The sequence below is a fragment of the Anomalospiza imberbis genome, chromosome 27 (assembly GCF_031753505.1).
Source record: "Anomalospiza imberbis isolate Cuckoo-Finch-1a 21T00152 chromosome 27, ASM3175350v1, whole genome shotgun sequence".
NCBI lineage: Eukaryota > Metazoa > Chordata > Aves > Passeriformes > Viduidae > Anomalospiza > Anomalospiza imberbis.
In genome coordinates this window covers 5,536,628-5,560,160 of record NC_089707.1, presented here as the reverse complement: position 1 = coordinate 5,560,160, position 23,533 = coordinate 5,536,628, and the positions used below count along the sequence as shown (strand labels likewise).

The 23,533-nt window shown below is 65.0% G+C and overlaps 5 protein-coding genes across 6 annotated transcripts in view; 3 read left to right on the top strand and 2 right to left on the bottom strand.

Annotated features, from left to right (window-relative positions):
• GNG7 (G protein subunit gamma 7) overlaps positions 1 to 4,573 on the top strand; it is a 28,908-nt gene extending 24,335 nt beyond the window's left edge. The window contains exon 3 of the mRNA XM_068174143.1: positions 393 to 4,573. Coding sequence (XP_068030244.1) covers positions 393 to 518 — 126 coding nt within the window. The 3' untranslated portion in view covers positions 519 to 4,573. The remainder of the gene's footprint in view (positions 1 to 392) is intronic.
• The window catches only part of THOP1 (thimet oligopeptidase 1), an 84,844-nt gene extending 68,251 nt beyond the window's left edge, over positions 1 to 16,593 (bottom strand). Inside the window, exon 1 of the mRNA XM_068173923.1 lies at positions 16,590 to 16,593. The gene's annotated coding sequence lies outside the window, so the exon portion shown is untranslated. The remainder of the gene's footprint in view (positions 1 to 16,589) is intronic.
• Positions 7,976 to 10,747, bottom strand: GADD45B (growth arrest and DNA damage inducible beta). Of its 2 annotated transcripts, XM_068173819.1 has the most exons (5): positions 10,742 to 10,747; positions 9,481 to 9,611; positions 9,291 to 9,392; positions 8,813 to 9,026; positions 7,976 to 8,687 (listed from the first exon to the last, which is right to left on the bottom strand). In XM_068173819.1, the coding sequence occupies exons 2-5, from the start codon at positions 9,516 to 9,518 to the stop codon at positions 8,574 to 8,576; spliced, it is 468 nt and encodes a 155-aa protein (XP_068029920.1). In that variant the 5' UTR covers positions 9,519 to 9,611; positions 10,742 to 10,747; the 3' UTR covers positions 7,976 to 8,573. The 2 variants fall into 2 exon arrangements, with proteins under 2 accessions (XP_068029920.1, XP_068029919.1); XM_068173818.1 differs by lacking the exon at positions 10,742 to 10,747 and having other exon boundaries at positions 9,481 to 9,669.
• On the top strand, positions 11,847 to 13,505 carry LOC137463177 (cocaine- and amphetamine-regulated transcript protein-like). Its single transcript, XM_068174228.1, has 3 exons — positions 11,847 to 12,506; positions 12,723 to 12,806; positions 12,905 to 13,505. Exons 1-3 carry the CDS (start codon positions 12,219 to 12,221, stop codon positions 13,010 to 13,012), a joined length of 480 nt encoding a protein of 159 aa, XP_068030329.1. The 5' UTR covers positions 11,847 to 12,218; the 3' UTR covers positions 13,013 to 13,505.
• Positions 14,695 to 22,131, top strand: MAP1S (microtubule associated protein 1S). The gene is given in 9 exon segments (XM_068173950.1): positions 14,695 to 14,874; positions 16,008 to 16,109; positions 16,660 to 16,742; positions 16,850 to 16,990; positions 17,599 to 20,037; positions 20,039 to 20,611; positions 20,613 to 20,757; positions 20,834 to 21,051; positions 21,972 to 22,131. Coding segments are annotated over 9 exon segments (3,996 nt in total). The 5' UTR covers positions 14,695 to 14,735; the 3' UTR covers positions 22,128 to 22,131.
• Positions 22,132 to 23,533: the final 1,402 nt, after the last annotated feature.

Below are 23,533 nucleotides of genomic sequence, written 5' to 3'. Positions count from 1 at the left end.
TCATGTCTATGATAATATCCCTTTTAAATCCTTAAGGGAAAAGCTGGATGTAAATCCCCAAAAATCCTGCAAGCACTGGTGACTCTGAGCTGGGAATATTCCCATCAATTCCTGCTTTTTTCTCCAACATCCAGGTCTTTAAAACATCCTCAGAGCTCATCCCAAATCCCTGAAAAACACAGATACAATATTCCTTTTCAATCTCCCAGCTGGGGCATTTCCCCACACTCCTCACTTATTTTCCACGTCCAATTCCCATTTTCCTCCTCATCTCCACGAAGTTTCTGTTGGGAAAAGCTGGATGTCAAACCCCAAAGATCCTGGAAGCGCTGGTGAATCTTGAGGTGCGATTATCCCCCAAATTCCTGCTTTTTCTTTCCCCCAAAATCCAGGTCTCCAAAGCTTCCTCGGAGCTGATGAATTACTGCGAGCAGCATGCCCGGAACGATCCGCTCCTGGTGGGAGTTCCCGCTTCCGAGAATCCCTTTAAGGACAAAAAGCCCTGTATCATCCTATAGCTCCGGATCCCTCCGGAAGGGAATCCCCATCCAGCCTCTGGATCCAGGCTCCTCCACACCTCCACCTGCGCCCAGGGGTAAAAACTCAATGCTGGCTTCAAACAGAACTTAGAAATTCCCGAGAAAAACAACAACAACCAAAAAAAAAAACCCGAGAAAAACAAACAAACAAACAAAAAACCCCAAGAAAAAAAAACACCCAAAAAGAATCCTGAAAAAAAAATTTGGAAGCGGGGGTTTTTAGGGAAGGGGCGGCCGCTTCCTGGGAAGGAATGTGGGATTAAAAATTGGAATCAGGATGTTAAAATTTACCCAGGGTTGAGGGGTTGAGGGAGGGATTTTTTTATTGGGATATTTGGATTTGGGAAAGGGGTGGTGGAGGAAGAGGTGGGGGGGTCATTCCCAGTGGGATGTGAGAGCTGGACCTGGATCCACTCAGAGCCTGAGCAGCGGGAATTTCCCCTGGAAAAGGGATGCGGTGGGAGCCATTTTGTAGAAAATGAGTACAAAAAAAAAAACCCCAAAATCCCCAAATCCAGCTGGAAAAATCCCTGTTGGGAATGGCCAAAGGGAGGCTGGGGAGGCTTTTCCCTACATCCCACGGCTCCGCTCGGATCCAGGGATGGCCCTGCGGGGGAATTCCCAGCTGGGAGAGATCCCAGGAGGAATTTTAGGGAGCCCCAGGGATGGGGGAGGCCGGGATCTTTGGGGGGGTCTGTGCTGTCCCCAAATTCAGGGAGGGAGGGAAGAGAAGGGAAGGACCTTCCTGTTGCATCCAGAATCTTGGAAAAAGTGACTTTTGGGGGAGTTTCACCCCAAATTGGCAAATTCCCGGCATTTCCCATCTCCCTTTTCCGCACTGGAATTCTTCCCACTGAAAGCAGGGCCTGGGAAATGTCCAGGGAAGCTTAGGGCAGGTGGGGAGGGGAGTGGAAGGACCAGTTCCGTTCCCATCCCTTGGGAATCTGGGACTGGGATTTAACCGGGAGCGCTTGGATCTCACGGGGATGACCCGGCACGGAGGGGGGAGCAGGGAAAGGGGGAGCAGGAAAAGGGGATCCAGGGAAAGGGGAGCAGGAGACGCTTCCATGGAGCCCTTGGAAAGTGCTGGGGCTGGTGGATGCTCGGGGGAGCTCCGGGAATTCCCGTGGAGTGGCCACCGGATCTGTGGGGAAGGGACAGATCCGGGATTCGGGTGCAGTGTCCGAGCCCAAGCCACGTCCCCAGGGCCCATCCTGGGGCTCAGCAGCTCCTGGGAGACATTCCCAGAATCCCAGAATCCACGAGGCTGGAAAAGATTTCCCAAGACCACCGCAGGGAGAGGCCATTCCCGGTTATCCTGAGCACAGGTTTTTGGGAAGAGAAGGGATAAAAATAACCCAGCCACACCTGGTGTGAAATCCTGGGGGTTTCCCCATTCCCCCCAAAGCTTTGGATTGGGTTAGGAATGCCAGGGATCCCATCAGGAGAGGGAGCAATTCCTATGGGAAAGGATTTGCAATTCCCATGGGAAAGGATTTGCAATTCCCTGGATTCCCGCTAAATCCCCGCGGCCCAGACTGGTGCTGCGCGGGGTCACTGGTGCAGGCTGGGCACCGGGAGCTGCTCCAGCCCTTCTCCAGAGGCGGATGGAATTCCCAGCGGGGCCGGGATGGCCAGAGCCGCTCCATGTCCCCTCCTCGGCTGCAGGAATGTCGCTATTCCTTGGTTTCAGTCCGCCGTCATTTGCCTTTGCAACAAAGTCGGGAAAATGCCACGTTTTAAACACTAAAAGCTGCGCGGCTTTTCCTGGGAATGCGCCCCGCTGTGTCCCGGCACTCCAGGGCTCGGGAATGTCCCCCCATCCCTTGGGGGAGAGCAGAGCAGGGAAAACGGGATCATTTCCCAGTAATTTCCCTCCCTGTCCCTCAGCCCCAGCAAAGCCTTTTCTGGAGACTTTGATCCCAAATCCCAAATCCCTCATCCCGTCCCGCTCCAAGCTCCGCCCGCCGGGAATCACGCGGCCACTCCCGAGTCCAGCCCGGGATTCCTTCTCCAGGAGGGAATTCCCTCTTGTCCTTAATCTCTCGGACAGTTCCAGCCTTATTTTTGTACTCCAGATCTGATTCTTCCTCTGTGTTCGAGACCAGAGCTTGGTGCTATCCTTGGAGCCGGGGCTGGGCCGGGAATTCTTCCTCCTCCTTCTCCTCCTCCTCCTCAGGGGCTCCGCCCCCCCATCCCAGGAGAATCCCGTGGGATGTGAATCCCAAGGGGTGCTGGCTCAGACACTTTGGGGTCGCTCTGCCTCCCCCATCGCGGGGTCCTGCCCGAGCCGAAGCCACGCTGGAGCCGGGAGAAGGGAAAAGGGAAAAGGGGAAAGGGAGAAGGGAAAAGGGGAAAAGGAAAAGGGAAAACGGAAAAGGGGAAAGGGAAAAGGGGAAAGGGGAAAGGGGAAAGGGGAAAGGGAAAGGGAGAAGGGAAAAGGGGAAAAGGAAAAGGGAAAACGGAAAAGGGGAAAGGGGAAAGGGAAAAGGAGAAAGGGAGAAGGGAAAAGGGGAAAAGGAGAAAGGGAAAAGGGGAAAGGGATTGGAGAAGGGAAAAAGGATGCGAGAAGGGGAAAGGGGAAAGGGGAAAGGGAGAAGGGGAAAAGGAAAAGGGAAAAGGGAAAAGGGGAAAGGGGAAAGAGGAAAGGGAAAAGGGGAAAGGGATTGGAGAAGGGAAAAAGGATGGGAGAAGGGAAAAGGGAAAAGGGGAAAAGGGGAAAGGGATTGGAGAAGGGAAAAGGGATTGGGGAAGAGAGTAGGGAAAAGCGGATGGGGGAAAAGGGGTTGGGAGATGGGAAAGTAGCTGGGAAAAGTGAAAAGGAGCCAGAAGGAACAAGGAGGCAGGAAAAGGGTCAGGGAGAAGGGAAAGGGGTTGGGAAAAGGGAAAAGGAGCTGGGAAAAGGGGCAGGGAGCCGGGAGAAAGGCCACGGAGCATCTCCCATGGGATCCCGGAATGCCGAGGGTCCCACCGGGAGCCGGGGGTGGGAGCTGCTGGCAGGTGCTGGTGTCTCCATGGGTGACTCGTTTTTGTTGGGAAAAAATTTCTCAATTTTTATTTTCTTTTTCTTTTTTCTTTTTTTCACACCTTTTTTTTCCCCCCCTTTTTTCCCCCCGGAATTTTCTCCTTGTCCGAGTAAATCCATGCCCATGCTGTGGGTGTTTTTGTATGGCAGAAATAGAAGTGCAGATTCCCAGTAGTTGCTTGTACTTTGTTTCGTGCACTTGCCAAATAAATTTATTTTAAAAAAAATTAAAAGAAAAAAAAAAAGGAAAAAGGAGGGGAAAAAACACTCAAAAAAAAAAAAAAAAGAGGGGGGAAAGGAGGGGGAAAAACACAAAAAAAAATACTTTTCAGGACTTTCTAAGTGCTGGAAGGGGGAGCAGGAGGAGCTGGAGCCCAGCTCCACAAAAGCCTTTTTTTTTGGGATTGAACCACATGCCCAGATCTGTCCGGCCTTTCTTTATGGGATGTGGTGAAGCCAGTGCCAAAAATAGAAATCTGGGAATAAAAGGGCCAGGGAAACATTGCTCCTATTCCAGTTTTCCTCCCTTTGCCTCACCCTCCCCTCCCTGTCTCGGGGGATGGAGCCGGGACACCCCGGAGCCTCTGGATCTCCCAAATGCCCCTTTTTATTCCCCCCTAAAATCCTTAAAAATCCACCTTTATTTAACAAAATCCCAATAATTCATTTACTCCGAGCCCACGTGGGATCCTTGGCGCTCCTCATTTTCTCCTTCTCTCTGGTCTGTCATTCAAATGATCATTAATTATTATTATTCTTATTTGCCAAACTCTGATCTCGTTGCCAAACGCCAATCCAGGTTTTTTCCGGACTGTCCTTAGGAAGTGCTCGGTGTCTGTGCCATAGGCTCCTCTTCTGTCTGCGATTCCCGTTTTTTTGGGTTTGTTTCGTTGATTTTTCCCTTTCTCGTGTGCCATAGCCCCGACCCCTCCTCGCACCGTGTTTAATATTTCGTGGAATCGTTGTTCCCAAGTGAATGGATAACACAATAAAAAAGGCTCACTTTGCATTTTGCCAATTTCCTCTGCCTGCCTGTGCTGCGCTGAGGGGGTCGGGAATTCCGGATCCTCCGGGATCCCTGTGGCATCCAAACCCCTCGGGAACCCCCTGTCCCCTCTCCCCTCCCGGGAATCCCCCACTCTCGGGGTTCCCTGTTCCCACCCCTGGGAGCTGCCCCCACCCCCTGGATGCTCCGATGGGATCGGGAATGCCGATTCCCAGGAACTGCAGCCCCTCAAGGATCTCAGCTCCTCAGAAACCCCCTTATCCCACCCTTGGGAATCCCCCAGTTCCCAGGGATTCCCTTTTCCCACCCCTGTTCTCCCCTTCCCTGGTGGCTCCTCCACGGCAGCTCTTGGGAATCTCCTTTTTCCCCGGAATCTACGGAACCGTCCCATCCCAGGGCCACGGGAAAACCAAACCCAGCGCTGCATTCCCTCCTTTTTCCGGGAAAAGCGATCCCGGCCCGTGCCAGCTTCCCGCTGGAAAATCAGCGGGATCCAGGCCGGGAGCGAGTCCTTGGAACGCGCCGCTCCCGCTGCAGCCGCGGGCCGGGAATTGTTGGGATTTTTCAGTGTCTGCTCCAAAAACGCCGCTGGGAAGGGCGGGACGGGCAGGGGGACGGGGACAGGGGGACCACCAGTGGCATGGCAGCAGGTCCGTGCCACTGTCCCCCAGCCAGGTCCCTGCCGCAGAATCCAGCCTGCCCCCAGTTCCCTTCTGAACTCCGGGACACCGGGAGCGGCTCCGGGAATTCGCTGCCAAGCGCCGGAGTGGCCGCGGGTGGCGGTGCCAGCGCCAAGCGACACCGGCCGGGTGGCACCGGGCTGGGAGCGGCTAAAAATAACCCTCCCTCCTCCGCCGGGCTATTTTTAGCCTGGCTGCCGCTCTAATTAACTCCCCGCCGCCCTAATTAACTCCTTGCCCTCGGAGCCGCGGCCACCGGGACGGCACCGGCTGGCCCAGGGACAGCCGCGGGTCCCCCCGGTGCCACCGGGGCGGGGACAGCAGCGGGGCCCCCCTCGGGACCACGCCCCGCTCCCGGGGACCCTCTGACCGCGGGGACTCCGTGGAGGATCCCACGATGTCCCCACGCGGGTGACACGGGGACACCCGTGACGCAATGGGGCCACCACGGTGGCATCACGGAGGCACTTCCTGCTCCGGGCGTCACCGGCGGGGGAGGGGTTGGGGCGGGGGGGGGGCGCAGCTCCGTGCCTCAGTTTCCCCCAGTTTCCAGAGGTTGGGGATGTCGGGATGGGCCGAGCTGCCGGGGGCTTTGGGGTGGGCGGTGCCCCCCCGGTTTCTTGTCCCCGATGTCGCTCCCAGGGTGGAGCCGGAGCCCGGGGCCAGGAGCCGCCGGAGCCACCCAGGCCAGACTCATAAATCAGCGGCTCCGGCGCGGCTCCGGCCCTGCCCTGTCTGGCTGCGGCCGCCCCAGAGCCGGGAAGGGGCTCGGTGCCCCCCCGAGCCCAAACCCCCCCGTGCCCCCCGCCGGGACCTCCCACCCCCGTCGCGGTGACCCGGCGGCTGCGGTGTCACCCCCGCGGGCACATTCGGGGCGGCATCTGAGCCCCTCGTGTCAGCTTTTGGGGGGTGCCCAACACCCATCCTGCACCCCCGGGGCTGGCTGCGACCTCCTAATTAATTATTAATTACCTAATTATCGCCCAGGGTTTAATTATCCCGCGCTGTCGCTGCGGGGGGCTCGCGGTGGTGATGGGGGGGTCTCCCCAGGACCCCCATTCCCAGCCCTGGGATTCCTTTTCCTGGCGCTGGGAGGGTCCGGGGGGCGGGGGGGGCGTGAGTCAGGGACCCCTCCCCGAACCCCCAAACCCCGCAGCCGCCCCCCGCCGTGTCCGGGCCGGCTCCGAGGGGTGCAAGGTTCGGGTCAGAGCCCGGCCGGGATCCCCGAGCCAGCCCGGCCCTGTCGGGGGCTCCAGGGGTGGGGGTCCCATTGTCCCCCCCGGGCTGGGGGGACTTTGGGGTCCATGGGTTTGGGGTCCATGGGGGGGGGGTGTCTGTGGGGGTTCCTGGGCCCCGGGGGTGCCCCAGCTGCTGTTCGGGGTGACCCGGGGTGGCCCTGGGGGGGACACGGGCACACCGTGGGTGCGTGACCCGGCCCCGGGTGGGTGAGCTCCGGAGGGGCTGCGCTCGGGGCTGCTCCGGGGGTGTCCTGCGGGTGGGAGGGGGGATTTTGGGGGGTCTGGGGGGCGGTCACCCCTCCCAGCCCCGTGACACAGCCGCGTCTTGACACACCGGTCACACGAGTGGCACAGCCGCGGTGACAGCGGCGACAGGAATGGCCTCGTGACCCCGCTGCCTCATCAGTGAAACGAGTTTCGGCAGCCTCAGCCGCCCTCGGGCCCTTTCCCTTTGGGATTTCCCCGGGGGATCCCAGGGAACAGCGCGACCCCATCGCGGTCCCCCCCGCCCCGAGCTGAGACCCCCCAGCTGGGGAACCTTGGGGGGTCGCAGTTTGGGCCACCCAGAGGGTGTTGTCACCACCTTGTCCCTTGGGACCGCCGGGACACGGCGGGGCGGCGCTGCGGTGCCTCCGCCGGGGCTGTCACACGCCGCGGTCCCTCCGTGCCTCAGTTTCCCCCGCAATCAAAACCCCAAAGGAGGGCACAGGGCACGTCCCCGAGCCACACGACACTCGGGACGGCCACCGTGTCCCCAGGCGGGGCTGGCCGGACGCTGTGTCCCTGCCCAGGCGGACGCCGTGTCCTGGCCGGGCTCCCTGCCGGGCTGGCACCGCTCCGGGCCCGGGGCCACCCCGTGTGACCCCGCGCGTGTGACCCGGGGCAGGGCGAGCTCAGGTGAGCTCCGGCTCCGGGATGCGCCGGAGCCGCTCCGCCGAGCCCCCTCGGCGGGTTCCGGGGCTCCCATTTCCCACAGAGGGGGGACCCCGACCCCAGCGGCCCCACTTTCCCCGGAGCCCTCGGGGTTGTCCTTGTCCCCAACCCCGGCCACCCCCGAAGGACGGAGGGAACTCCCCACCCGCGGCCGGGGGAGGGGATGGGGGCGCGGGGCCGCCCCGGGCTCCCCCCACCCCCGCGGGCAGCCCCGGGCCCGCTGCCCGCGGGAGCCGCGGTTTCTGCGCGGGTGGGGGAAACTCCAGCCCCGAGCCCGGGGGGGGGCCGTGCTCCGCTTCCCACGGAGCTCAGGGCAGCTCGTGGGTGTTTTTCTTGGAAAAAACCCTTTTTCAGAGAAGGGTGGGGTGGGAATTTCTCCTCCAGCAGCAGCAGAGAGGCCACACACGGGTGGGAACCCCCGGCCCTACAAAAGGCCCCCCCAGCGTGCAGAGCCCCCGTGGGAGGTGGAGCCCACCCCAAAACCCACCCAGGAGGCGCCGATCCCGCTCCCTTGGGAACGGCTCCAGCAGAGAGCAGGGAAGAGCAAACACCAGTAACGTCAGACATTTTATTGCAAATAAATTTAGCTCCTCGCTCAGTAGAAGAATAAACTCTTGAAAAGATTCAGCTCAGGGTCTCCAAGTGCAAAAGCAGCACCCGGGGGGTGCAGGTCCATCTGTGCAGACGTCCGTAAGTCCTTGGAAAAAGCAGTTTTTGCACCAAAAGAAAAATTAAAAATCCAGCCCTCTGCAGTCCTCGCCTCCATCGGGTCCCAGCTGCCAAAAATCGCGACAGTGTCCAGCTCCGGGGTCACCCCCGCGCTCCGCAGCGCCCGCCCGGGGCTCCCCAGCTCCGGCCCCCGGTCCAGCACGACTCCTCGGCCGGCAGCTCCGGCCAGTGTCCATCCGGGCTCCGGCCAGCGTCCCCCTCCGGGCTTGGCACGGCTCCCTCCATTCCCACCGCAGCGGCCGCGCTCCCCCTTCCTCCTCTCCGGTTCAAAAGAAAAACAAAATCGGTGGGTTTTGGGGATTGTGGGTTGGAACTGGCTGTTTCTCCTTGGTTTTTTTTTTTTTTTTTCCTGCTGTTTCGTGTTGGGATTTTTTTAAGGTTTTTAATCCTCCAAGTCCAGGCCGGGAAGGGGCCGGGAAGGGCTCAGCGCTCTTGCAGACACACGTAAGGCACCCACTGGTTCCTGTCGCGACTCTCGGCGCAGTAACTCGCCACCTCCGCCAACGCCTGACTCTTCCAGGCGTCCGTGTGCGGGTTCTGGGGGAGCAGGAGCACGAGGTTAGTGCCACCAGCGCCCCGACGCGTGTCCCCGAGCCGCCCCGTCACCCTCCCCGGCCCCTGGCGGAGTCACGGGGCCACCGGCGCGTCACCGCCGCGCTCACCGTGACCAGGAGACAGTGCAGGTCGCGGGGCTCGGACTCGGGCTCGGGCTCGCCCAGGATGGCAGCGAGGCGCTGCATGCCCGACACGCGCAGGATGTGGATGTCGTTGTCGCAGCAGAACGCCTGGATGAGCGTGAAGTGGATCTGCAGGGCGATGTCACCCTCGTCCTCCTCGTCGGTGGCCAGCACGCACAGCACCACGCTGTCGGGGTCCCTGCGGGGGCGCGGCGGGTTAGGGACCACCGGGACAGCTCGGGAGGGTGGAACCCCCTCCCGCGGAGCTGTCACCCCCCCGTGCCCCGTCCCTGTCGCACTGAGAACGGGGGGACAGACCCCCCAAATTCTGCCTGGTCACCACCCCGTAAAAGGCTCCTGCCAAGAGCCCGCCCTGCGCTACGCGGGCCGGGATGAGCCCCGCCACGCGAGCCAGACCCCCCCCCCGACAGACTCCCCGACAGAGCCCTGTCGCGATACTCACACATTCATGAGCTTGGCCGACTCGTAGACCCCCACGGTGAGGCGGTCCTGCCGCTGCGCCGCCACCAGCACTCGCTCCACCGCCTCGCTCACCGCCTGCATCCTGTCGGGAGGAACGACAGAGCCGGTGAGCGGCGACGGCGACAAGCACAGACCCCCCCGCCGGACGCCCCGAGCCGCCCGCCACTTACTTGCTGCTATCGCAAGGCACCAGCTCCTCCAGGGTCATGGTGCAATTGTAATCCGCAGGAGAAGAAGGCAAACTCCACGAGCAATAATCCCGAGCGCGGCTATCGCGGGGATATCGCGGCGCTATCGCGATTCCCGGTCCCGCTCCGCTCCCGCCGCCGCTCCAGCGCGATCGCTCTGAGCCCCGGCCGCGCCCGCCGCCGCCCTTTATAGCCTGCCGCCGCGGGGCGGGGCCTCGCGCGGCGCCCCCGCTTCGCCCATTGGCTGGCGCCGCGCGGAGCCGCCCACGGGCGCGGCGCTGATTGGGCGCCGCCGGCGGGGCCCACGTGGGGGTGAAACGGGGGGGGGAACCCCGCCCTGAAACTGCGCCCCCCCCCGGACGGGCGTGGAACTGCCGGGAACGGGGAACCGGGAACGGGGAACGGGGAACCGGGAACGGGGAACGGGGAACGGGGAACGGGGGGGAACGGGGAACGGGGGGGGACGGGGAACGGGGGGGAACGGGGAACGGGGTCGGTCCGTGGGACCGGAACCCGCTCCGGGGGTCGTTCCTTGCACCGGGCGCTGCTCTAGGGGTCGGTCGGTGCACCGGCGGGTGATCTGTGGGACCGGGGGCTGCACGGGGGTCGGTCCCAGGGAGCGGGGGCTGCTCCGAGGGTCTGCTCTTGCACCGGGGGTCGCCCCGGGGGTCGGTCCCTGGCACCGGGCGCTTCTCCAGGGGTCGGTTCGTGCACCAGCGTCTGCACGGCGGGGGTCGGTCCGTGGGGCCGGAGCTGCACCGGGGGTCGGGGGCTGCACCGGGATTTTTGTGCGTGGAGTGGGGGCTGTACCGGGGGCTCGGTCCGTGCACCGGGGGCTGTACCGGGGGCTCGGTCCGTGCACCGGGGGCTGCACCGGGGCTTGCCCGTTGACCATGGGGTCGGTCAGTGGATCGAGGGTGGCCGCGGGGGTCGGTTCGTGGGCCGCGGAACGGTCCGTACACCGGGGGCTGTACCGGGGGTCTGTCGGTGGAGCGGGGGCTGCACCGGGGGGCGGCAATTCACGCACCGGAGCGCGGGGGCGGCTCGGTCCGTGCACCGGGACCTGCAGCCGGGGGCGGGAGGGGTCGGTGCGCTCCGAGCCGGGGGAAACGGGGACACGCGGGGAGCTCCGCGCTGCGCGCGGGCGGCGGCCGCCACCTGCCGGGGACACGGCCCGGGCCCGCCGGGGACGCGCTCCCGCTGTCCCGGGGCTTGGCACGCCGCGGTCACCTCACCTTGGCCCCCCCGGTCCCGCAGCTGCAGGGCCGGACCGGTGCGTGAAGCCCCGGGGGTCGCGGGACGTGCCCACGCCGTGCCTCAGTTTCCCGCGGCCGCGTCCTCCTGAGCCGTACTTCCCACGCTGCCCGCAGCCCACGGCGGTGCTGGCGCCCGGTGCGTGTCCCCGCTGTCCCCCGTCCCCTCTCGCTGGCCCCGTGTCCCCCCCGTGTCCCCCCGAGTCCCCCCCGTGTCCCCCCCGAGTCCCCCCCGTGTCCCCCCCGAGCCCGAGCGCGGCCGCAACTCATCGCACCGGTGGCCGCGCTCCCGCTTCGACTCCTCCGAGCCAGCAGGCGGCGCTGTCTCCGCCCTCTCGATGCCCCCGCCGCAAAGCTCTCTGGGAAGTGTAGTCCCGGAGCGCCCCGCCTTTCCCGCGCCGTTAACGGAGACTACATTACCCAGAGGGCTTTGTGTCCACTGGTGGGCGGAGCCTCGGGGTGTAGGCGGGGCGCGGCGCCGCCAAACCGGGACCGGGACCGGGACCGGGGGCTGGGACCCAATTGGGGCTGGGATGGGGGTCACCAAACCGGCACCGACCTGGGCAGGGGGCAACCGAACCGGGACCGGACCGAGTGGGGGGAGCCGAAACTGAGCTGGAGCAGGATCAGGGGCCACCGGACCGGGTCTAGAAGCCACCGGACCGGGACCGGAACTGTATCCGCTGGGGATACTGGGGAGCCTGGAAGGGCTGTGGGACAGCAGAGCGGCAGCTCCCCGGTGTCCGCCGTCTGTCCCCCCGGCTGTCCCCCTGTCTGTATTCCCCTCTGTCCCTCTGTTTGTCCCGTGTCTGTCCCCCTGGTTTTCCCCTGTCTGTCCCCCGGTCTGTCCCTCTGTCTGTCCCCTGGCTGTCCCCCTGTTTCTCCCTTGTCTGTCTCCCTGTCTGTCCCTCTATTTGTCCCTGTCTGTCCCCTGTCTGTCCCTCTGTCTGTCCCCTGGCTGTCCCCCTGTTTCTCCCCTGTCTGTCCCCTGTCTGTCCATCTGTCTGTCCCCTGGCTGTCCCCCTGTTTCTCTCCTGTCTCCCTGTCTGTCCCTCTATTTGTCCCTGTCTGTCCCCCTGGTTGTCCCCTGTCTGTCCCCCTGTCTGTCCCCCTGTTTCTCCCCTGTCTGTCTCCCTGTCTGTCCCTCTATTTGTCCCTGTCTGTCCCCTGTCTGTCCCTCTGTCTGTCCCCTGCCTGTCCCCCTGTTTCTCCCCTGTCTGTCTCCCTGTCTGTCCCCCCGGCTGTCCCGCTGTCTGTCCCCAGCGCAGCCGCTCGTGCCCCGCCGTGCCCCCGGTCTGTGCCGTGTCCGGGCCCGCTCCGGGAGCGCAGCCGGGCTCAGCCCCGTTCGTGTTTGCTCAGGGAATTGGCAGCGGCTGCGGCCCGGGGGGGTCACCCGGGGGTCCCTGCCTGGGCGCGCTGCTGACGTCGGTCCCTGGCCGCTGGCCGGTGGCACCGGTGTCCCCAGGGATGCCGTGTCCCCCCTGCAGCCCGGTGACGGTGCCGGGCTTTGGGGGGACACAGGCGCCCCGTGTGCGTCACCGCCTGCTCGGGGGTGGCCGGGGGGGTATAAAGCCGAGCCTGGCACATCCCGGAGCATCCAGGGGCGCGGCTGGCACCGGGAACATGGAGAACGCTCTGCTCTGCCTGCTCTGCCTGCTGGGCTCCGGCCTCGTCCCGCTCGGCACCCCCGAACCGGTACCGGAGCTCCGGCCCACGCTGAGCCTGCCCGGGCACGGCCGGGAGGAGACGGAGCTGGTGAGGGGCTGGGGGAGCGGGCGGGGGGACCCCAGCAACCCCGCGCGGGTCTGGGACGTTTCGGGGTGTTCCTGTCCCCCCCGCCCCGGTTTGGGGCCGGTTCTGGGGGGGCCGTGGCGATTTGGGGAGGGGGAAGCCGAGACCCCTGCTCCGGTTTTGTGCCGCTGCTGCCGGGCCCTCGAGAGGCTCCTCGCAGCAGCGGCTGCCCCGGTGCAGGTGGAGGTGCTCCGCGAGGTGCTGGACGAGCTGGGGACGCGGGAGCCGCCGGCGCTGGAGAAGAGGCTGAGCTGGGTGCCCTGGGTACGGCGGGGTTGGGGGACTCGCCCTGGGGGTTCGGGGGGACCCCAAACCCCCCTTGGCGGGGGTCCGGCCCCGGGGCTGACGGTGCCGCCCCGCAGTGCGAGCCCCGGGAGCCGTGCGCGGTGCGGCGCGGGGCGCGCATCGGGAAGCTCTGCAGCTGCCCCCGCGGCACCTCCTGCAACCTCTTCATCCTCAAGTGCTCCTGAGGGAGCGGGGACACCGGGGGACAGCGGGGGACACCAGCTGCCACCCGCCCGCGGCCCGGGCGGCGCAGGGAGGGGGAGCCGCGGGCCCCCGCCGCCTCCCCGCGCCGGGATGGACCCGCACAGCTCCGCCGGTGCCCTGCCCGTGGGGCTGGCGGTGTCCAGGGACACATTAAACCACTGGATCCACGCCTGCCGCCTGCTTTTTTTTGGAGGATGTTGAGGTTGCCAGCCCCCTCTGCCGCTGGGCAGGGTCCTGAGGGAGGGGTGGGGTCCCATCCTGCCCCCCTTCCCTGTCGGGAATATGAGGCTGGGGCAGGAATGGGAGAAAGGGAGTGGGAATCTCGTCCCGCTGTGAGAGAGGGGAAGCAGGAATGGGAGCGCTGCGGGGCCGGGCAGGGAGCTGAGTCCTGGATCCTCCCGTGGTCACGGCACCGGGGATTCCCGAGCCGCTGGAGGCGGGTGGATGGAGGATCCGAGGGCAGCGGGGGGGCTCATACAGCCCGGCCCGGCCGCATCCCGCATCCCGAATCCCAAATCCCCATCCACGATCCCGCATCCAGAATCCCGCATCCCCATCCAGAATCCCCCATCCCCATCCAGAATCCCTCATTCCCATCCAGAATCCCGCATTCCCGTCCAGAATCCCGCATTCCCGTCCAGAATCCCGCATTCCCATCCAGAATCCCTCATTCCCGTCCAGAATCCCGCATTCCCGTCCAGAATCCCTCATTCCCATTCAGAATCCCTCATTCCCATCCAGAATCCCGCATTCCCGTCCAGAATCCCTCATTCCCGTCCAGAATCCCTCATTCCCGTCCAGAATCCCTCATTCCCATCCAGAATCCCGCATTCCCGTCCAGAATCCCTCATTCCCGTCCAGAATCCCTCATTCCCATCCAGAATCCCTCATTCCCGTCCAGAATCCCTCATTCCCATTCAGAATCCCTCATTCCCATCCAGAATCCCTCATTCCCGTCCAGAATCCCTCATTCCCATCCAGAATCCCTCATTCCCGTCCAGAATCCCTCATTCCCGTCCAGAATCCCTCATTCCCATCCAGAATCCCGCATTCCCATCCAGAATCCCGCATTCCCATCCAGAATCCCGCATTCCCATCCAGAATCCCTCATTCCCATCCAGAATCCCGCATTCCCATCCAGAATCCCGCATTCCCATCCAGAATCCCTCATTCCCGTCCAGAATCCCGCATTCCCATCCAGAATCCCGCATTCCCATCCAGAATCCCTCATTCCCATCCAGAATCCCTCATTCCCGTCCAGAATCCCTCATTCCCATCCAGAATCCCTCATTCCCGTCCAGAATCCCGCATTCCCGTCCAGAATCCCACATTCTCGTCCAGAATCCCTCATCCCCGTCCAGAATCCCGCATCCCCGTCCAGAATCCCGCATTCCCATCCAGAATCCCGCATCCCCGTCCGGAATCCCGCATCCCCGTCCAGAATCCCGCATTCCCATCCAGAATCCCGCATCCGCGCTCCCGCGCCCCCATCCAGAATCCCCCCACCCCGCACCGCCCGCACGGGCCCCACCCACTGCCCCACCCTGCGCGTTGCCCCTTTAAGAGCCCTCTCACCCACCTCCGCTCCGCCCACCCGCCTCCCCTCCGGCGCCTCCCATTGGCTGGCGGTGACATCAGTGGGTGTGGCCCGGCCGGCGGTGACGCAGGGGGCGTGGCCAGCGGGGCGGGCGGGGGGCGCCGAAGATGGCGGCGGCTCCGGTGGCTCCGGTGGCTCCGGCCCCTCCGGCCGCGGGGCCGCGCCGCTTCTCGCTGCTCGCCATCGTGGGCGGCGGCTGCCACCGGCCCGGCCTCAGGGCCGCCGCCCTGCAGCAGCTGGAGCGAGGTGAGACCGCGTGATGCTCCGGGGGATCCTCCCGGACCCGCCCGCCTCCACCGGAGGAGCCCCCCCCCCCCCCCCCCCACCCCGGGGATGCCCCGCTCGGTCCCGCAGCGCCGGGGTGTGATCGCCCCTATCGGGCTGCCCCGTCCCGCCCCAGCCCCCCGGGAGCCGCCCCTTTGCGAGCCCAGGGTTTGCGCCCCGAAATTGCCCGGATTTGCCCCATTTCCTGCCCGCGCCCCCCGGATCTGCGCCCCCTCAGCCCCTGCGTTTGCCCCTCTGCAATCCCAGATCTGCTCCTTTTTCCTGCCCCAAAATCCCCGGGGCTCTGAAAGCTCAAGCTCCTTCTCCTCTCGAGACCTCCAGGATTTGCTCCTCATGGATTTGCCCCCCCAGGACCTGCCCCATTCCCTGCGCCCCTGAATCCCCGGGTTCTGCCCCCAAATCCCCAGGATTTCCCCCACACATTGCAGGGACCCCCTCCAGCCCCCAGAGCCCTCCCTGAGCCGTGCCCGGATTTGGGGGGGGGTCTCAGGCCGTGACCCGGGGGGGGCAGATCCCAAAGCCAGGACGGGAGGGACATTCCCCCGCTGTGGGCCTGTCCCAAACCTCACCAAAACCAGCCCAAAACGGCCCCAAACCCTTGTGCAACCCCGGGCCGGTTACACCATCCCCCACCCATTCTCCACCCGTTACCGGGAGCACCCGGGGCCACCCAAATTTTTGGGAATCGGGCCCCAAAATGCCTTCTGGGACGTCCCGGAGGGCTGTGCGGGTGCTGCACCTGTCCCCGGTGCTGGCAGGTAGCGCCGAATCAAATCTTTTAATTCCCTAATTGGCACCTTTGAGGAGGTGTTGGCAGAGCTGCTCGTGCCCCGGGGGGTCGGGATTTGGGGTTTGGGATTTGGCAGAGCCGGAGCTGCCGTGAGTCACGGCACGAGGAGCTCACCTGCCGGGCAGGTGTTGGCGCAGGTGGGCTTGGAGGCGCCCCAAGAACGCCTTAGGGGAGGATTTCTGGGGGGATTTTAGGGAGGATTTTATGGGGTCTGCCCCAGCCAGCGCCGTGTGGGTTTTGGGGATGGTGCTGGCGGGTTCTGAGCCCCCGATCCCAAATTTTTACTCCGCGTTTCTCCCCGCAGGGATCCGCTCGTGGGACATCGACCTCACCTGCTGCAACCTGGACGAGCAGCTGAAGCTCTTCGTGTCCCGGCACTCGGCCACCTTCTCCAGCATTGTCAAAGGTAAAATACGGGATGAAAACCGGGAAAAAGGGGGAAAACTGCTCCCGGACGCCGGGGAGGGGATGAGGGGCGCCCCCTCCCCGTTCCCCCTCCCGGGTTTTGTGGGAACAGGCCTGGCTTTGTGCTCCCCCCATCCAAACCCCGTGATCCCCACGTGAGGAGCCGCTTCCTTCTCCTGCCCCGGGGCGGGATGGGATTTTCCACGGAGGGATGGAAAGGGGAAAATGGAGCTGGGGCTGCTCCGGTGCCTTTCCCCCCACACCCCAGCCCCGGCTGGGTCCCCGGTGGGTGTTTCCCTGCTTAGAGGGGGAAATGAACCCCAAAACCCCCCCGGGAGCACCCAGAGCGTTTGGGGGAGTCTCCCCCACCTGTCCCCTCTCCCGTTCCCTCCCCTCCCCGGGCAGGAAGGACACGGGAAATGTGTCCCCTGGCCCCTGCGGTGTCCGGCAGCAGGACCGTGCCCGTCCCTTTTCCGCCGGAAAACCGGGCAGTGCCACCCCCACGGGGACAATCTGGGGGGGCCGTGGCTGTCACCCCTCGGTCCCCGCAGGTCAGCGGACCCTCCACCACCGCGGGGACGTGCTGGAGACCCTGGTGCTGCTCAACCCTTCCGACAAATCCCTGTGCGACGAGGTGAGCCGGGGACGCTGCTGCGGGACGGGGTTGGTGCTGTCCCCGCGGTGTCCCCTCTGTCCTGACACGCTGTCCCCTCTGTGCTGGTGTCCCCGCTCCGTCCCCAGCTGCGGAACCTCATCACGGACGTGTCGCAGCACAAGCTGCTGGTGTTTGCGGGGCCCTGCGTGGAGGACACCGGGGAGCTGATGCTGCAGACCGGCTGCTTCTCCCTGCGGGATTTCATCCAGATCTTCACGGACAAGGAGGTGCGGGGAGGGGACGACCCTGGGGATTGAGGGGGAAGGTGTTGGGAGTTTCGTGGGGCACATCCTGGGGATTTAGGGGATAAAGGTCCTGGGAATTTCTTGGGGTAGATCCTGGGGATCTGGGAGCATAAATCTCGGGGGAAGACGCTGGGAGTTTGGGGAGCAAATCCTGGGGATGTTGGGGGGAAGATCCCAAGGGGTTGAGGGGCAAGGAAAGGGGCAGATCCTAGGAGTTAAGGGGTGCAGATCTTGTGGATTTAGGGGTGCAGATTCTGGGAGTTTAGGGGTGCAGATCTTGTGGATTTAGGGGTGCAGATCCTGGGAGTTTAGGGGTGCAGATCCTCAGCTGCCAGGCCTGGGGGGACCACAGCTGCAGACAGGGTTGGGGGGTCAGGGAAAGCCCCCCCTTGGCATTCCCCCACTCCCCAGGACCCTGCCCAGCAGCAGAGGGGGTTGGCACCCCAAAATCCCCGCAAAAAGCAGGCAGCAGGGGTGGATCCAATGGTTTGATGTGTCCCTGGACACCTCCCACCCCCATGGGCCCATCCTGGTGGGGGGTGGGGGTGACCCCGGCGCCCCCTCGCACCTGAAGCTGCCCCTCTGTGCAGGTGGGCGAGATCCTGAGCTCTGCCGACCCCTCGGCCAAGGCCAGGCTGACCATCAGCTGCCCCGATTTCGGGGAGTGGAGGGACTCGGGCTTGGAGCACCACAACCTGCAGGACTTCATTGAGCTGCGCTACAACCCCGGCTGCGTCCTGCCGGAGATGGAGGGGCTGGAGGAGTTCATGGAGTACCTGTCGGAGTCTCTGGAGCCCCAGTCCCCCTTCGACCTGCTGGAGCCCCCCACCATGGTGGGATTCCTCAAGCTCTCCAAGCCCTGCTGCTACATCTTCCCGGGCGGGAGAGGGGACTCGGCTTTCTTCGCCGTCAACGGCTTCAACGTCTTGGTCAACGGCGGCTCCAACCCCAAATCCTCCTTCTGGAAGCTGGTGCGGCACCTGGACCGCATCGACTCCATCTTGGTGACGCACGCGGGCACGGACAGCCTGCCCGGCATCAACAGCCTGCTGCAGAGGAAGCTGGCCGAGCTGGAGGAGGACCCTTCCCAGAGCTCCCAGGGCAACGGCGACTGGGCCAAGAACCTCATCTCGCCCGAGCTGGGCGTCGTCTTCCTCAACGCCTCCGAGAAGCTGAAGGACATCGAGGGCGACTCGCGGGTGCTGAAGAGCTGCGACGAGGCCGCGCTGACCCTGCACTACCTGGACAAGCTGGGCATCCGGCCCAACCTGCTGGCCCGCGACAGCGGCCCCCGCGCCGAGCCCACCGTGCTCTTCCAGAAGATGGGCGTGGGCCGGCTGGACATGTACGTGCTGAACCCCGTGAAGGGCACCAAGGAGCTGGAGTTCCTCCTGCAGCACTGGTCGGGGAACGGCTTCCCCAAGGAGCAGGAGCTGCCGCTGCAGTGCCTGACCTCGCTGTGCGTGCTGCTGGTGTGGCACCCCGTCAGCCGCTCCGAGAAGATCATCCGGGTGCTGTTCCCCGGCTGCACGCCCCAGGCGCGGATCCTGGAAGGGCTGGAGAAGGTGAAGCACCTGGAGTTCCTCAAGCACCCCGTGGTCACCAAGAATGACCTGAAGGGGACGGCGCAGGCGGAGAAGCTGCCGAAGCAGAGGAGGGCGGAGAGCAAGGAGAGCCTCAAGTCGGGCTCCAAGCTGAGCTTGGTGGAGGCCGCGGCGCCGGCGCCGAAGGAGAAGGCTCTGAAGGTGGAGAGGAAGGAGGTGAAAGCTGGGACCAAGGAGAAGCCAAAATCCCTGGGGGATGCGGCCAGAACGGGGTCAGAGGAGGAGAAAGCCAAGGATGCCCGGGCCAAGCCGGACTCGGCGGCTGAGAAGGCGAAGGGGGACCCGAAACCGAAGCCGAACAAGGAAAAAGCGGTGCCCAAGAAGGAGCCGATGGCCAGGAAGGAGGAGAAGAAGCCACCAAAGAAGGAGGAGGGCGCCGAGGCCAAGGCAGAGGCCAAGAAGGAGGTGAAGGTGGTGAAGAAGGAGGTGAAGGCCGAGACGCTGCGGAAGGACTCGAAGGACAGCAAGGCAGAGGCCAAGGCTCCGGCCAAGGCTCCGGCCCGGAAAACGCCGGTCCCAGAGAGCCGCAAGCCCCTGGCCAAGGCCGGCAGCATCAAGAAGTCCTCGCTCAAGAAAGAGCCAGAGAAACCCAAGGCTAAAACCGCCCGGAAGGAGCCGGGGACATCGGATGGCTCCAAGTCCTCTTCCCCTGAGGAGATGCTGCCGGAGGCCGAGCGGGAGGGCGGGAGGAGGAGGAAGGAAGAATCCACAGATGAAGGCATTGCCACAGCCGACAGCGAGGTGGAGCCTTTATCCCTGGAGAACGGGGGGACCCAGCGCCCGGGGGTCCCGGGGGATCCGTCCTGCCTGGAGAACGACCTGGAAGACCCCGAGAGCCCCCAGCGCTTGCGCTACCTGGAGAGCAGCCCCCTGCGAGCCGTGTGCCCCCCGTCCCCCATGGCCAAGACCCCCAAGAGCGACCGCAGCGTCAACTTCGACCTGACGCCCACCGGGCTGCTCAACCACGGCCCCGAGGGCGCCGAGGATCCCTGCGGCAGCTCCGAGGAGAAGACCCTGGAGATGATGTCCCCGGCCAGCTCGGGGCCGGCCAGCGCCGGCCACACGCCCTTCCACCAGTCGCCGGTGGAGGACGGCGCCGAGGAGCCGGGCACCGGCGCCGCCCGGCAGCAGAGCGCGTGGCCGGCGGCCGGAGCGGGCAAGGAGGGCCCGGTGCCAGACAAGCAGGCGGGGTGCCTGTCCCTCAGCCCCTTCAAGGATGACGTCCCCGACGTGTCCCCCACCATCACCACGCCCTCGCTGCCGGCCGAGGTGGGCTCCCCGCACTCCACCGAGGTGGACGAGTCGCTCTCGGTGTCCTTCGAGCAGGTGCTGCCGCCGGTCAGCGAGTCCCCCCCGGAGGAGGGGCGGCGATCCCGCGGCTCCGGGGACGCGCCCGAGCCCGAGGCCACCAAAGGAGGGCTGTCGCTGCCCGCTGCGGCCGTGCCACCACCCGCCCTGGGCCGACGGGGACGCGGCGCCGCGGCCCGGCCGCCGCTCGGACTCGCCCCACGACGTGGACCTGTGCCTGGTGTCCCCCTGCGAGTTCGAGCACCCCAAGTCCGAGCGGTCGCCCTCGGCCGCCGCCAGCCCGCGGGAGCTGTCGGACAGTGACCCGTCGCAGGAGCTGGTGCCACCCCGGGGCCGGCCGGGCGAGACGCCCCCCACGTCGGTCAGCGAGTCGCTGCCCACCCTCTCCGACTCCGACGCCCCTCCGGCCACCGAGGACTGCCCGTCCATCCTGGCCGATGGGCTGGAGTCGGACGAGGACTCGGAGCGGCCGCCCCGCGGCGTGGCCCGAGCCTGTGACCCGCTGCCAGCCCCACTGAAGGACCCGTGTCCCCTCCCTGCCCAGCCCGGAATCTGCATGGTGGACCCCGAGGCGCTGCCCCCCGGCCGCAAGGAGCCCCCCGGCACCAGGGTGAAGAGGACCCCGTCCCGCGTGGGCTCGGCGCCCGCCGCCCCCAAGGCCGAGCCCCCCCGCGTCCCCGCCTCGGCCACCAAAGCCAGGCCTCCGGCCAGCGCCGCCGGGGACAAGGCCAGGCCGCCCCTCGGGGACAAGAAGGGCCCGTCCAGCGCGGCCCCCCGGCAACGCCCGCGGCGCCGGAGCCCGGCCGGCGGCCGGAGCCGGGCGGGCATCGCCGGCAGGTACGGGCGGGCGGCACGGGCTGGCAGCGCGGGGTCTTCGGGGCCCGCTGTGACCGCTGTCCCCCTGTCGTGGCAGGCACGAGGGCTGCGGCCCCCCAGGGACCCCCCGTGTACGTGGACCTGGCGTACCTGCCCGGCTCCTGGAGCGCCCGCACGGTGGACGAGGAGTTCTTCCGGCGGATCCGCTCGCTGTGCTACGTGGTCAGCGGCGATGACCACCTGAAGGAGGGCGTGCTGCGGCCGCTGCTCGATGCCCTCCTCGCGGGCAAGCACCAGTGGGGCGTCGACATCCAGGTGAGCGCCCAGCCTGGGCCGGGGAGGGTGGGATCGGCTCCCTCCTGGTGCTGGGGGGGTGACAAAGTGTCCTGGGGGTCCCTTTCTGATATTTGGGGGGTGACAAAGTGTCCTGGAGGTCCCTTCCTGATATTTGGGGGGTGACAAAGTGTCCTGGGGATCCCTTCCTGATATTTGAGGGGTGACAACGTGTCCTGGGGGTCCCTTCCCATTGCTGGGGGTGGTGACAAATTGTCCTGGGGGTCCCTTGCCAATGCTGGGTGGGGGTGACTGGGTGTCCTGGGGGGTCCCTTCCTGATAATTGAGGGGTGACAAAATGTCCTGGGGGGTCCCTTCCTGATATTTGGGGGGTGACAAAGTGTCCTGGGGGGTCCCTTCCTGATAATTGAGGGGTGACAAAATGTCCTGGGGGGTCCCTTCCTGATATTTGGAGGGGTGACAGAGTGTCCTGGGTGTCACTTCCCAGTGCCCGAGGGGGTGACCGGACATTGTGGGTGCCCCTCCTGATGCTGGAGGTGGTGAAAAATGCCCTGGGTGCCCCTTCCCGATGCTGGGGGGGTGACAGGGTGTCCTGGGTGCCCCTACCCGATGCTGGTGGGGGTGACAGGGTGTCCTGGGTGCCCCTTCCCGATGCTGGGGGGGTGACAGGGTGTCCTGGGTGCCCCTTCCCGATGCTGGGGGGGGTGACAGGGTGTCCTGGGTGCCCCTTCCCGATGCTGGGGGGGGTGACAGGGTGTCCTGGGTGCCCCTTCCCGATGCTGGGGGGGGTGACAGGGTGTCCTGGGTGCCCCTTCCCGATGCTGGGGGGGGTGACGGTGTCCTGGGTGCCCCTTCCCGATGCTGGGGGGGGTGACAGGGTGTCCTGGGTGCCCCTTCCCGATGCTGGGGGGGGTGACAGGGTGGCCTGGCCGTCCCTTCAGGTGACCTTGATCCCCACCTTCGACTCGCTGGTGATGCACGAGTGGTACCAGGAGACGCACGAGCGGCAGCAGGAGCTGGGCATCACCGTGCTGGGCAGCAACAGCACCGTGGCCATGCAGGACGAGACCTTCCCCGCCTGCAAGGTGGAGTTCTGAGGGGGGCACGGCCCGGGGGCCGCCCCCGCCCTCCTCTCCCTCCTCCCCGAGCCCCCCCACCCCTCTCTGAGCCCCCCCCGGGCTCGGAGGGGAGGGACGGGGACAGCAGGGGGAGGCGCGGGGGTGTCCCCGCCGTGCCACCCCGCCACGCCGCGTGGTCCCCGCATGCCCACGCCAGCCACGCTCTGCACCCGCCGCCAGCCCGGGGAGGGGACAAGGGACCCGCTGGGCACGGGGGGGGGGACAGGATGTGTCCCCCAGCCCGCCCAGCAGCGGTGCTGAGCCGTCCCCCACGGGCAGCTCGATGGAACAGGGTAAATTTTGGTGTTTTGTTGGGTTTTTTTCCCCCCCCTTTTCCCTGGATGAGCCACGATTTCCCCCCCCCAAATACCCCTGAAAATGAGGGGGGGGAGAGGCTGGGTCTCAGTTTTTTGAGGGGGGAGGGACAAAGCTGGGACAACCTCGAGGGTCCCATCCCTGAGGGGGTTTGGGGGTGCTGCTGTGGGGTTGTCCCTGCTGTTGTGGCCCCCCCAAAAAACTGTTGTGACCCCCCCCCCGGCCCCCAAAATTGATTGTAAACCCCCCCCCAACACGCAGCATCCCCTCGGGCTGAGACCTGCCCAGCTCGCTGCACTGATGGCCTTTCCCTCCCCAACCCTTCCCCCCCAAAATTTTGGGGTGGGGGCTGAAAAAGGGCACCCCCCAGCCCCTCACTTTCTTGGGGGGGGGTGGGAGTGTGAAGCAGCCCCCCCACACCCACCCCCGCCCCCGGGAGCTGCCGAAAGCTGTTCAGAACCAAACGTCACGTGCAATTTTTAAGGGGTTTTATGAGCAGAGAGCACCAAAGGGGGGTCAGGGCGGGGCTGGGGGGGGGGACAGAGAATGTGAGGACCCCCCCCAAACTCCCCCCTGGGACAAACACTAACCTGTTTTTGTAGCAGGCTCCTCGATGGCTCTTTTTGTAATGACTTTTTAAGATAAGAAAAAAAAAAAAGGGGACAAAAATCGTGAAAACTGAAGAAACCAAACCTTCTTTTTTCCTGTCGGTTTTTTTGAGGGGGGGGGGTTTATTTATCTTTGCTCCCCCCCCCCCAATAAATGCCCGTGGGGGCTTTTACCTTTGATTGTATCGTCCTACGTGTTCGGGGAGGGGGCACTGAATGTTTCACCTTTAGTGCTTTATATCGTTTTTTTCTCAGCTGGAAGGTTTGGAGGTTGGTGGGGGGCGTTTTTTGGGGTGGGTGGGGTGGCTGTGACCGACCCCCCCCCGCCCCAAACCCCAGCCCCTGCCCGTGGCCACCGGCACACACTCCCCGTCCTGCACGCCACGTTCCCGTTCGGCAGTTGTGTGGAAAATGAGCATTAAAGAGGATCATTCCCAGTGGATCTTTGTCTCCTGGGCTGGT

What these genes read in the sequence shown, in the direction of transcription:
- GADD45B (XM_068173819.1), bottom strand. Translation starts at nt 9,518, where the DNA reads ATGACCCTGGAGGAGCTGGTGCCTTGCGATAGCAGCAA. An exon ending in TCGGCCAAGCTCATGAATGT is followed by an intron (nt 9,027 to 9,290) that starts GTGAGTATCGCG and finishes GCGCCCCCGCAG; the next exon opens with GGACCCCGACAGCGTGGTGC. An exon ending in TGCACTGTCTCCTGGTCACG is followed by an intron (nt 8,688 to 8,812) that starts GTGAGCGCGGCG and finishes CTGCTCCCCCAG; the next exon opens with AACCCGCACACGGACGCCTG.
- LOC137463177 (XM_068174228.1), top strand. Translation starts at nt 12,219, where the DNA reads ATGCCGTGTCCCCCCTGCAGCCCGGTGACGGTGCCGGGCTTTGGGGGG. An exon ending in GCCGGGAGGAGACGGAGCTG is followed by an intron (nt 12,507 to 12,722) that starts GTGAGGGGCTGG and finishes GCCCCGGTGCAG; the next exon opens with GTGGAGGTGCTCCGCGAGGT. An exon ending in GGCTGAGCTGGGTGCCCTGG is followed by an intron (nt 12,807 to 12,904) that starts GTACGGCGGGGT and finishes GCCGCCCCGCAG; the next exon opens with TGCGAGCCCCGGGAGCCGTG.